Here is a 13,955-nt window from a genome sequence, read left to right on the forward strand (position 1 = left end):
ACCGTACGTACAGTTCCAGTCAAAAGTTTGGACACACATTTTTCTTTATTTGTACTATTTTCTACATTGTAGAATAATAGTGAAGACATCAAAACAATGAAATAACACATATGGAATCATGTAGCAACCAAAAAAGCGTTCAACATATCAAAATATATGTTGTATTTAAGCCTTGATGGAAGCTTTGCATGAATATGCATGAAAACTATTCATCTCTCCTTGAATGACAACAAACACTTCATTGAAGGATCCCTACTGTTGACCAATCCCCGACAAAGGGGCATAGACTTCAACTACCAACTTCGCCTTGCCTCTAGAAAATGTTTTGTATGCACAAACAGCCAAAATAACATTGTCTAATATTGCCTATCAAAACTAACAAAAACTTCACAAAATGCTCTCATAATATATGCACAAACTGTTCAAAACTGTTTTCGGATGGTAAGCATGTGAACGCCTATAGTTGTTGAGGACATTTACTCATGTTGTTGACTTTCTGCATATAAGTCATAATGCTGAGTCTACCTTTAAACTGTGGAGTAATGACTAGGAATAATTTAAAGGAGAGAGCTGAGTGAGGCTAAAAATATATATAAATATTTTGACATAAAACAAATTTAAAAAGGACAGACGTGACTGAGGCGAGGGAGACGAATTAATTAATAAAGTATTTTGCAATGGAAAACATATACAAAATAAAACACAATTAAATAAAAACAAAATATAATCAGCATGATTCAGTGTTTTCACATGTAAAGGTGATTGCTTTTGATAAAAACGCTTTATCTGTCTTCCAAAAGAAAATTCGAAAACGTATTTAATGGAAAAGCGATGTATGTTTCTGTATGATGCACTATACTGCACTGTTGACAACATGACCAAGTGGCGCAGATTTCGTCAAATCGCCTTTCAAAGTGTATTGCATTATGGGGATAAAAGTTGTCCGATTTGCGCCTACATGTCCATGAACTTTACAACAACCATGTGATTAAAGGTCATGAAGTTTCAACTGCAATTTTCTGTAGTTGTACCTCACCAGCTGCAACCTGCGGCCATCGCATGCATTATGGAAAAATGAATATATATATGAATATATATATATATATATGAATATATATTAATGTAATATGAGTCTTTCTCTCGCCAATTGCTAGTACACACATACTGTATATTTACAGTTTGTGGGTGTGTGATATGGGGTTTGGATAAACAAAATATTTCGACATTTCAAACTATGGAAACACTGCCATGTTGCACTGAGTCTTGCTGTTGGAAAACCACATCAGTGTCTGACTTTCGGCTGTAGCTGATGCAACTCCCCCGACTTCACTCCTCCACTTTCGTCTGCAGTTGGTTGGTTGCTTTGCTTTATTTAGCCTTACCACTAAAGCCATAGCTAGGATTGTTCTATTTGAGAATGGCGCTCCTCGTTTGCCGCTTTTGCCCGTCACGGGCCATAGACCGGTGCACCACGGCTCGGTTTAATAGAACTCCCTCACTTGCAGTCGGATTGCCCGCATGTAAACATGGCTTTTACGCCTATGTAAACAGAGCACAGGGCTCTTCGTTTTGGACAGTCAACAAGTCAGGCATGTCTCTCGAAGGTGTTTAGGAGTTTTAGACATTAGTAGTGCAGTAAATTATTTAGCAATATGTCTATGGAAGATCCGTTCTTCGTCGTCAAAGGGTAAGTAGCCAAGGCTTCACCAGATAACGTCAGCTTGTTACTAGTATCAAGTTTGCCATCAAGTCTGGCTTTAGCAAGGATGGCTAACGTTAGCTTGGAACAAAGGGGAATTGTTGTAGTTCGCTAAGCTTGCTAGCGAGAAAGCTATCTGTTTAGTCAGTTAGCAAATTACGTTCGTGTTTCACAACCCAGCTGTCACAATGGCGAGAGGCATGGATAGCAATTTGCATTTTTGTGGCGCTTGTTGTTTATTGTCACGTTTAACTAACGTTTAACTTGCCCGACTCACTGAGGTAACGTTAGCTAGTTAACGTTACAATGTTAGATGATTAATATAAGATCGAAAGCTATGGCAAATATTCTAATTTACTTTTAAAAAATATATATATATTGGTTGATGTAATAGTGCATGTGTGATTATATTAATATGCCTTTGTGAATAACGTTATGTCAACTTCAATGTCTTGCCAGCTACTGCTTAGCTATCCCGCCTTGATCATGAATCTCAGTTCCAATACATTACACATACAGTAGCCAAATTAGCTAACTTAAGTCATTGGACGAAAACGTTTAGTTCTGTAAGTACTGTATTTTGTTAAGAGCCATGACGCGTGATCTTAACATTAAAACAGATCGATTGCGCTACAGGTTTGGAAGCATAAGGACCTTATCTTTCATATCGGTGATAATAAAATAAAACGGTTAAATTGATACACACCTTCCTAAGGTTAGTGTTCCCACATGGCCATATCGCCACGTTTTTACGGAAGACATATTACTACCTGTGCTAAATAGCTATCTGCGTCTCCTGTGTGTAAACGGGACACCTGTGTGTAAACGGAAGATGGACGCCACTAACGTTGTCATTGAAAAATACTGTCGGCTGCAACTGTGTTAAAACAGTGTATAGTAACTGTATATTTTGCATTTGTTACATTAAAGTAAAGGCCTTTATATTTCTAGAACCTTACCGCAATTCTGAATAGGCCGTCATTGTAAATAAGAATTTGTTCTTAAAACTGACTTGCCTAGTTAAATAAAGGTTAAATAAAAAATAAAGATGGGTGTATTTGACTATTTTGTCTGCCCAAGCTAATTTGCTTCTAAACAGACCATGTCAGGTCCTTGGACTATAAGGAATAACGTTAGGCTCCTTTAGTCCAATATTGGGCTACGTCTTAGTATTGCATTGTCTTAGTATTGCATTTCTATGTGCTTTAGGTAGCTCAATACTGTAGATGTACTTTTTATTATAGACTTTTTCTATTCAACAAATCTCCAGTGAGGTCCAGAAGGCGGTGAACACTGCTCAAGAGCTGTACCATAGATGGAGCGAGCTGCTGCTGGATCCCAGTGGTGCTTCCAAGGAGGAGGTGGATTGGACCACCAATGAGTTGAGAAACAGTCTGCGGTCCATCGACTGGGACCTGGAAGATCTCGATGAGACCATCAATATCCTTTCAACATAAAATAACTCTTAGTTTAACTTGCATATATACTGGTTTATCAAAACATTGTGAACCGTGCTTTATCATCTGTGAATAGAATACAGTACTTTAAAGAGTACAGCATGCTGCAAGTGAAGTAGTTTAATCTTCATAGAGAGTAAAACGATTAGATTATTTATCATGTCTTTGTTGAATAGGCTATTCCTTAACAGTAAATGCAAGTATTGTTGAATCGAACCCTAAGAAGTTCAATCTGGACACAGTGGAGCTGTCTAAACGGAAAGGCTTCATCACAAGCACCAGACAAACTGTTAAGGTGAGTCAGGCCTAAGGCACACAGGCCCGGAAGGATTCTAGTTTAACTTGCAGTAGCCATTACACATATATAGTTTGAAGCAGCAGTAACCCTATCAAAAAGAATAGGGATCCTGAACCTTCAGTGCTAGGACCCCTAATAATTAGAGATCAGCCAATCTGGATATGATGGCTGGTGCATGCCTTTATTATTACATCCTGTTATTGAACATACTGTGTTTAATCTCAATGCTGTGTTCCATTTCAGGAAATGAAAGACCACATGTCCAGTCCGACAGCCTTAGCCATGTCCGACAAGAAAAACAGACAGGTGTGTAGCTCTATGTAACTATTGGGCTAAGATCTTACTGAAGCTATATATTTTTTTTACTGTTTGTTACTCTGCATGTAATGATGCAGTTTGACGGAATGCACTTCTCAAACGTGTAGCACGTTTTAGATCAGCAGGTTGCGTACTGCTTTATCTGATCATTGACACTGCAAACAGCCTCCGTTAGCGTTTGTCAGAGAGTAAGTGCAATTGGTATCGGCAGGATCCTCCTCACCATTTCAGTTGAGTGACCATGTCCACATACTTCAGCAGATCTCTTATGTAATCATTGCTGCGCCACTTCTCCCTCAGGCTCTGTTAGGGGACAGTGGGTCTCAAGGCCCAATCTGGCAACCGGGACTCGACAAATACACCCGCTTGGACCAAGAGCTACAGACGGCCAACTCCCAGTTCATCGAGGAGCAGCAAACCCAGCAGCAGGTATAGCTAATAAAAATGTTTCATGCCTATGTACACACCCCTGTTGATTGCTGTACTTACTAGGTGCCGTATTTTACATTATTTTGAGAAGGAATAATTGTATTTATATTTTTACAGTTGTATCAGTTGCAACATACTTTGTGAAATGAATAATGTGACATAAGTCAGCGACGTTGACGTGTGTGTGTGTGTGTGTCAGCTCATGGCAGAGCAGCAGGATGACCAGCTGGAGCTGGTGTCTGGGTCCATCGGGGTGCTGAAGAACATGTCTGAGAGGATTGGCATGGAGTTGGACGAACAGACAGTGTATGTAAATATCCACTGATCCACAACCACAGCAACATTAATCAATGACATGAGTATTAGAGTTTCAGGTCTACACAGATCATCAGGTGCCATATGTATCAAGCGTCTCAGACTAGGAGTGCTGATTTAGGCTCAGTTTAGACTTGTGGATGATAATGAATAAGATTATATGGACAGGGGTACCTGATCCTAGATCAGCATTCCTACTCTGAGACACTTTGTCAATACGGGTTTATATCTTTCCTGGTATCTACAAAGCACCATGTCTTCTCTCTTGTAGTATGCTGGATGACTTCTCCCATGAGATGGAAAGTACCCACTCCAGACTGGACAACGTCATGAAGAAGCTGGCCAAGGTCTCCAACATGACCACTGGTAAGTAACGCAGCATAGGCTCTTTATTCACCACCTTTCTACCTTGGTTAAAAATACACTTCAAAATTCAGGAACCATCTCCACTAATGCAAGTTATCAAAGTCTGCAACTTTTGGAGTTGTGAATTACAGAGGTTACTTAAGTGTAGTATTGTTGTGGATGTCTTTTGAGTTTCCCTAATATGCCAGGCCACTTATGTATGGGTGGTCATTAAAGATGATATATGCTTGAATTGAGAGAGAGAAGGCCCAGTCATTAGCTTCCTGTTTAAGGGAATGTCTGTGCAAGACAACTTGGAGTCAGCCAGGATCAGCAGCTGAAGAGGAAGGATAGGACCCCACCCCACCCACCTCCAAAAAATGGTGGCACCTCTTTATAAGGAAACCTTTTCAGGAAGCTTCCAACAGGAAGAACTCAGGAGACAAGGAGTCAAATGAAATCGGGTCATTTTTTTAAAATGTCAGGATATCCAGTCGGTACTTTTCCCTGGCCCCTAGACTCCGGTCCTCAAGTACCCCCAACAGCACACATTCATGTTGTGGCCCTGGACAAAAACACCTGATTCAACTTGTCAAGGGCTTGATGATTAGTTGACAAGTAGAATTAGGTGTGCTTGTCCGGGCCACAACAAAAATATGTACTGTTGGGGGTCCTCGAGGGCATGGAATTGGGAAACACTGCCCTAGACAATGTAATATTTTTTTTTATTTAACCTTTAACTAGGCAAGTCGGTTAAGAACAAATTCTTATTTACAATGACAGCCTAGGAACTGCCTTGTTCAAGGGCAGAACGACAGATTTTTCCCTTGTTAGCTCAGGGATTTGATCTAGCAACCTTTCGGTTACTGGCCCAACGCACTAACCACTAGGCTACCTTCCGCCCCACTAGCGCTACCTGCGCTTAGGGTTTTATATTTGTACTTTATTGTATTATTTTTTTCCTGCTGCTTTTTGCTAGTTTTCTTTGCAATCTTCAAGTTGCAACTTTGAAGTTGAATATTTCAGGTCGAAAGACATGGTATTCTCCATAGAACATGAATTCCTAGTAGTTGGACCTCTCATGTCTGAACATGTCTGAAAGCAAGAAAAAGGTCAATTGCTCCTCACATTGTTTGATACAGTTCACCCGCATTCTTTTCTGCTCGCTCTGTTTTTCTCTCTTTCTCTTGCAGACCGGCGACAGTGGTGTGCTATTGGTATTCTACTGGCCATTCTGTTTGTGGTCGTCATTCTCTTCTTCATCCTGTGATGACCAGACCGTCCACCACGACACACTCCCACTGACCCCCCCTCACCCCTGTCTCCGTTTGACCATAGGGATGGACTTTACATGGTGTTGGGGAAACATCCAAGGTTTCCATTGACATAGGGAGATGGCTATCTAACTCCGACCCCCTTTTTACTTCATACGCTGTATATACAGTGATGCTTCTGTGGCTGCTGCAGTTTCCTCTCAAGCAACGTTCTCAATCGTCGTTTCAGATACCTGCATTCAACTTAAACCTCCCTTGGCGTGAAAGATTTAGTTTCTGTGCATGCGCAATTTTAGGTAGGATGTGAATACTAATCCTGAAAATGTTTTACAGAAACCTGTTTGAGGTAAACCAGGGTAGTTCAAACTCCTTGTGGCATTTTAGTGTTAATATTCCGAATATTATGTATGAAGAAGACTAATCATTAGTGTATTTACAGGGCCTTGTCTGTCGTTTCTCACTGAAAACCCCTACGGCTACCATGTCATAGTTTTTAAAAATATATTTTGTTTTGTCGTGCACTGACTGTGTAACAGGTTTATACAAGTATATTAAACTTTATATATATATAATCGTAGTTGGTCATAGTTAAAACAAAACACTGACGTAACAAGGAAAATGATATATATTGCTAAGCGGGTAGACTTATCACTAACCACACTAAAATGGATGAACTTAATGTTATTGTTTTTAATTCATTTATGTTCTTTCATTTTGTACTTAATGTATTTTTGGTATTTGCTTATACACTATCAACAGGTGTTTAACACCCGCCTGTGAAATCAAGTCACTTCCTGCAATACAGAATGGAAAGGAGCAAAACCATATACTTTTGTATCTCGAACCGGGCTCAAGCTTGATTTTAATGTCTCAATGTGAGCACTCCTAATTTTGTGTGAAAAAGTTTTCCTCAAGATGTCCTTTGTGTGCATGTCTTCATATGTCTGGTGTCTTTCAGCCAGTGTTTCAGCCCTTCTAAAGACTTCATAACATGCTTATAATCAGTATATGATACGCCCCCAGGCACTTCATAAATATGTGGTACAATTCAATTGGCAAGCTAGTGTCAACAGACCTTAAGTTGTTTATCTAAGCTACTAAGCATCATGCATTTGTTTTTGAATGTGTTATGCAGTTTTTACAAGACCCTTATAGCAAAGTGTTAAGTGTTCAAATGAAATGCTAATTGAGAAGCCTGACCTGCTTTCCCCCTGCCAGGAATTAGTGTTAAGGTTTATCAGTGTTACAGGAACATGATGTTGGAATAAGGGGAAGGGACTGACTGAGTCACACCTGGGCTATATTCATTAGGGCACACCGTAGCAAAACATTTTGCAAAAAAATTGTGTTTCTTATTGGAGATGTTCATGGTAGTCCCTGTTTAAGTCAGTTTTCTGTTTGTTGCGTAATGAATATGGCCCTGGTAGTTGCTGTGCTCTGCATAGCCAGTGCCTTAGGCTGATACTGTATGTATGTTATGCTGGGTCTAGAATGGTTCATTTTGGTCTCGCTTCCCAGTTCCTGCCCCCTACCTTGAAATTAAATTTCAAAACGGTAACCAGAGTTCCAGGATGAGTCGTAAGTCAAGGGTTGACTGAATATGCAGGCATGTTTTTTTCTTCTGTTTTCAGTGTGTTCCTATACAGTTCAAGGAGAATGATACTGTTGTGTTAGCCTGGTTACCAGTCTGTTTAGCTAATGTTCCACTCCTTGTACTCCTTGTATGCCAAAGATGTATGTTTAGCATGACAGGAGTGGAAAAATGGCCAAACAGACTGGTGTTATGTTAATTATTGTAGAAACCTGGTTACAGACTTTGATTCAATAGGTCTCCACTCGTTTGAGGACTTAATGTGAACATAATACATTAATTCACTATTTTAGGGTGAATGTCATATCAATCCACAAACCCTGAAGTCTTTATGGGAAATCAAGACAGTAAAACCATACATAAGAGGAATAAGGGTATTGTGATTGTACTACTGTATGAAATATAATGGACACTAGTGATCAAGGTTTTCTCTATGGCATTCTAATTCTGATCGTTTTTCACGACTCGGTCTTGACTGATCAGATGATTTTTGGAAAAGGATCTAATGTGAGTGGTCAAAGACCAATTGGTAGAGCAAAAAATCTTAACTGGACTGCCTGTGTAAACGCAACCTGAGTCTCAAAAGTTCTGAAAACACTCCTTTCAAAGGTCTTAGAAAAATATATTGTATGTGTATGGTTTGTCTTTTATGAGTTAACACTACACGTTCACTGTACGAGAAATACAGTATTTCATTAGAGGTAGAAAACATTTTAACAATTTGTTTCTCAGTTTACTTAAATGTTTTCATTTTTTCACTTATCGGAAGTGTTTTGTCTGGTAGGAAGAGTTTGACTTGGAGTTTACAATATTTGCATTTATTTCAGATTTTGGACAATTTGAAGCATGATGGTGACCTAGACAATTATGTACCATCTCAAAATCACTTGTTTGTGTCACAAAAACAAAGTGTGTGTAAACTTTGCGAATCCTTTTGCAATGCTGTATTACGATACAAAGTACCTTTAGCATTAAATACTGTACTTATTGCGCAACCAAGTCACTGGTGACAGTGATGGGTGACAGGTGGACAAGTTGTTTGTGGAGAATGGGTACAGTCCATGGCATTGTAAGTCATGGTGTGTTTTTGTTTGTGTGAAACTGTTCATGCTCCTGGAGTGTGTGAAAATACTTTTTACCCTTGAACTGTTCCCCTTGACCTCCATGTCATCATGGCTGAGCATATGTAGCTGAAGAGTCCTGAAAATAAAAGGATGCTGCAAAGATTCACTCTGTTTCAGCTTATTCCAATAAAATGTGATCAATTTGCTTGATTTGACTTTTTTTTTAAGGGTATATAGGCCTAGCTCAAGATAGAAATTGGTACTAGTCACAGATCTAGAATCAGAATAACCTTACCTGATCTTAACCATTTAGCAGGATAATACATTATCTGACCTTGTTCCTACTCAGGAATGTGATTCTTCCTGATGAATCAAATCCTGATTTCTAGATATACGATGGTGTCCCGATCACAACCCTTCTACTCCAAGTGTCTCCATATTTTCATGGGATATCTTGGTTGAATAGGAGGTATGTTATGGTTGTAAGAGGAAAATGAGAGCTGGGGTTAATGTCAGTGGGGCCAGCTGTCGGCTGGCAGTGGCAGTTTGAGACGTTGTCTATTGATTCAGACAGCCAACAGAGAGCTTCTCGTTGAACACCACTGAGCAGTGGTTGAACTCAGGTCAAATGACAGATGGCCCTTTCCTCTCATGTTTCCCCTCCCTCCCTGTTTTTCCTTTGTCCGGAGAGGAAATGATTAGTCATCTACACCTGGGTACCCTACACAAACACAGCCCTCAACCCTGAATACAACACTCAGTATCTTTTGGAAAGACAATGGTTTTCATGAAGCCAGACAAGTATAATATAACGCTGACTACATGTTTTTCCTCCTGACATTGTGATGTTTACACCCCCATGTACCACTAAGGGCAGGAGCTTCATAGGATCCAGGAAGGGATCGAGACTGCTATGAGGGGATGTTTAGAAGTCACTAATATGATGTGCAAATCTCCATATAAAAAGAGGGAAATTGCTGAATGTGTGTGTGTGCATTCATATGTCCCTGGCTATGTGAACATGTGTTGTGTTTGTATAGTAGGAGCCAGAGGTGTGGACCAGAGTCACAAATTTGATGACTTGATAGAAAATAAAACTACTTGAGACTGCCTTGGACTCAATTTAGACTTGAGACAATTGAAGTCATCTATCTTGCCAGATATTGTAACATTTTGCCACTGGACAACAGATTAGCTAGTAAAACGCACTCTCGGCCTTTGATTGGACCAGCAAACTGTCAATCAAAACAGGTCAGTTTACCTACAGTAGTGCAGTGAGAAAGTTTTGGGTGGGTCATGAGTGTCAAACTGAATGGGAAAAAAATACATTTAAAAAAAACCTCAACTCTTCTCAATTAGCGAAAAAAAACAAGTAATGCATATTTTAAATTGGCTAGATATAGCCTACCATCTGTATTTTATATTTATACTTTTGTTTATTCGATCAGGTTACTGACATAGGCCTACTGTCATCAGCATTGGCGCGCAAAGACGTGCGCACGTGTCCAGATTCGTGATCAAAAAGCACTTGTTTAATTTTCTCCTGTTTTGCCTGGCAAAAACAGAGTAGCATACCTACGTTAATATTATCAATATAACATTCAGTGTGGCAATCTGCTCAGGACTCATCTTGTCTCGGCGTTCTACGGACAATTCCTTCGACCTCACGGCTTGGTTTTTGCTCTGCACTGCACCGTCCACTGTGGGACCTTATATAGACAGGTGCGTGCCTTTCCAAATCATGTCCAATCAATTGAATTTACCACAGGTGGACTCCAATCAAGTTGTCGAAACATCACGGATGCACCTGAGCTCAATTTCGAGTCTGAATACTTAGGTAAATAAGGTATTTCTATTATTTATTTATTTTTTAAATGGGCAAAAAAAGTCTAAAAACCTATTTTTCTTTGTCATCATGGGGAATGGTGTGTAGATTGATTAAGGAAAAAAAAGATGTAATCTATTTTAAAAATAAGACTAACGTAACAAAATGTGGAAAAGGTCAAAGGGTCTGAATACTTTCCGAAAGCACTGTATGCAAAAATAGTTTGGTGATCAAGAATAAGAAACTGTTTATTTTGCATGCTCACCAGCAATGGGGCTTCACGCAACAATTACTAGCATAGGCTTACTGGTCTTTTGGAAGTTGATAATGGAGTTATGAAGCTTGCATTTGGAATTTGTTGTCAAAATAAATTATTACATAATCAACATGTGTGGTAGACAAAATAATGAAAGGGTCTGTCTGGTAGTCTCAATAAATATATTTCAGATTTTGGGACCTTGAGACTATAAGGCTCTATCTGCACTAAGCATAGTTCTGAGATATAGAACATTAGTTTTCACATCCCAGATCTCAGAACTGTTTTGTAGTGAATTGTTTGTTCATAACCCATTAAGGTCCTCAGCTTAAAGGTACCTGTGCTTCCAATCTTGAGACATTTGTAAATTCGTTTTTTAAGGGGGTGCAATTGCAGATAGAACCGTATGGCTCTGAAATGTCAATCTAGGTTCAGTCATAGGGTTTTATTTGGCTCTTCTCAATTAGACATGTTCAGTTTTTAAGACGACTGTAGTTATTTGAATACATACATGATAGAATAACACTATTTTACCAAAATAGAGTCAGAACACATGATCAAATACATTAAGAAATGGATGATGGTCATTATGGTCATGTCATCACTGAACAACGATGTGACATCATTTACTTTAAGATTTCTGACAGTGTTTTTTGTTGTGGCTTGCCTGCCATTATTGCTGGCTAGACTAGCCTAGACCATACTTAGAGGGAGATGGCAAAGACGTGTTCTGATTGGGCCGTCTGTATTTGTTCAGGCTTGTGATTGGATTACAGATAGAACCTTATAGTGCCAAGTTCAAATGGGTTTATGCAGATAGAACTTTATAGTTGTTCAATTTTTTAACTTAAAATGTACTTTTTCAAAAATAGTACTTTACAGACATATGAAGAACCATCTAAAGATACATGTGACTAACTCATTTTTGACTAAAATGTCAGATAGAACCTTCTAGTCCCAAGGTCTCGATTTGTAGTTGAACAAGTCATTTTATGTATAGATTTTTTTATTTTATTGACTTGACTTGCTCTAAGAATGCACGACTTGGACTTGACTCAAGACTAGACCCGTTCTACTTTGGAGTCGACTTGAACCTTGTGACTTGAGACTCGAACCTTGTTACTTGAGACTCGAACCTTGTTACTTGAGACTCGCACCTTGTGACTTGAGACTTGGACCTTGTGACTTGAGACTTGCTTGTGACTCGAAAAATTGTTACTTGGTCCCAATTCTGGTAGGAGCACACAGGTAGGGGGTGTCCAAAAGACTGGAGAGGGTTGGTGTACTTGGTGGAGCGCAGGTGCATGGTGCAGGATCCCTGCTCCTCTGTCTTGTTCCCCAAAAGATGGAGATAGGGGCCAGCTGAGCACACGCTCCCATAGAGAGGAGAAGGAGGAGGGGTTTCACCCAGCCCCTCTAGACAGCTGGTGTCAGTAGCTTTGCAAAGCAGGCTGGGGGCTCGGACATTGTGAATATTGACATACAAGAGAGAGGCAGTCGAGTTGTTTCCTTTGCTGAATTCTAAATGGACAAATCCAATGAGTCACAATAAGTCAGCATTCTATTTACACTGTATATACAGAAGTATGTGGACACCCTTTCAAATGAGTGGATTCGGCTATTTCAGCCACACCCGTTGCTGATAGGTGTATAATTTAGAGCGCACCGCCATGCAATCTCCATAGACAAACACTGGCAGTAGAGTGGCTTTACTGAAGAGCTCAGCTACTTTCAACGTGGCACCGTCATAGGATACCACCTTTCCAACAAGTTAGTTAATTACATTTCTGCCCTGAAATCTCTGGAGTAATGAATCACACTTCACCATCTGGCAGTCCAACGGATGCCAGAAGAATGCTACCTGCCCAAATGCATAGTGCCAACTGTACAGTTTGGTGGAGGAGGACTAATGATCTTGGGCTGTTTTTCATGGTTTGGACTAGGCCCCTTAGTTCCAGTGAAGGGAAATCTTAACACAATAGCATACAACATTCTAGACAATTCTGTGTTTCCAACTTTGTGGCAACAGTTTAGGGAAGGCCCTTTCCTGTTTCAGTATGACAATGCCCGCGTGCACAAAGCAAGGTCCATACAGAAATGGTTTGTCGAGATCGGCGTGGAAGAACTTGAGTGGCCTGCACAGAGCCCTGACCTCAACCCCATCGAACACCTTTGGGATGAATTGGAACGCTGACTGCAAGCCGCGCCTAATCATCCAAAATCAGTACTTTACCTCACGAATGCTCTTGTGGCTGAATGGAATCAAGTCCCCGCAGCAATGTTCCAACATCTAGTGGAAAGCCGTCCCAGAAGAGTGGAGGCTGTTAGAGAAGCAAATTATTTTGGAACGAGATGTTTGACGAGCAGGTGTCCACATACTTTAGGTCATATATTGTATATATATATATTCTACTTGACGGTTAGAGGTCTGACAGGGTGTGAGTGGTGGTGGTGATATATTAACTCCATGTTATCAGAGGGATTTTGGGGGCAAGGTATTGACCACTCTAACACCTTTCTTCAGACCACATGAAGCCCTGGCTACTGTACACACCTGTCTCCTCTTCCTCCATTCATCCCTCTTTCACCTCTCTTTCTAAAAGGCAAAGAGGCCACTGACTCAAGCGGTGAAAGATGACCCCATTGCGAAACCTATATGGTCGTGTGATCTAAACAGTCATGAGCTTTGTAGATGCTGTGAAGATGCTCCGAGTGGCACAGCAGTCCAAGGCACTGCATCTCAGCACAAGAGGTGTCACTACAGACACCCTGGTTCAAATCCAGGCTGTTGCACAACCGGCCATGATTGGGAGGCCCATAGGGCAGTGCACAATTGGGCCAGCGTCATCCGGGTTTGGATGGTGTAGGCCGTCATTGTAAATGAGAATTTGTTCTTAACTGACTTGCCTAGTTAATAAATAAAGGTAAAAAATAAAAATGCTGCTTGTTCTTGAACTGAAGCTGATGTCATTTACATCGAGGAGGACACTTCATGTCAGACCATGCTGATATATCAGATTGTGTGTAATTTGAATAGGGAAATATTAAATGAGAAGTGATTGTATGTTCTGATTCAAGGCATGA

The 13,955-nt window shown here is 40.1% G+C and overlaps 1 protein-coding gene across 2 annotated transcripts; it reads left to right on the top strand.

Annotated features, from left to right (window-relative positions):
* The first annotated feature begins 1,262 nt into the window (after positions 1-1,262).
* LOC115108133 (syntaxin-6-like) lies at positions 1,263-8,995 on the top strand. Of its 2 annotated transcripts, none has more exons than XM_065008959.1 (8): positions 1,263-1,353; positions 2,970-3,138; positions 3,356-3,451; positions 3,698-3,760; positions 4,073-4,201; positions 4,401-4,507; positions 4,788-4,882; positions 6,055-8,995. In XM_065008959.1, exons 1-8 carry the CDS (start codon positions 1,310-1,312, stop codon positions 6,129-6,131), a joined length of 780 nt encoding a protein of 259 aa, XP_064865031.1. In that variant the 5' UTR covers positions 1,263-1,309; the 3' UTR covers positions 6,132-8,995. The 2 variants fall into 2 exon arrangements, with proteins under 2 accessions (XP_064865031.1, XP_064865032.1); XM_065008960.1 differs by lacking the exon at positions 1,263-1,353 and adding an exon at positions 1,378-1,687.
* Positions 8,996-13,955: the final 4,960 nt, after the last annotated feature.

The sequence above is a fragment of the Oncorhynchus nerka genome, linkage group LG24, assembly GCF_034236695.1.
Source record: "Oncorhynchus nerka isolate Pitt River linkage group LG24, Oner_Uvic_2.0, whole genome shotgun sequence".
NCBI lineage: Eukaryota > Metazoa > Chordata > Actinopteri > Salmoniformes > Salmonidae > Oncorhynchus > Oncorhynchus nerka.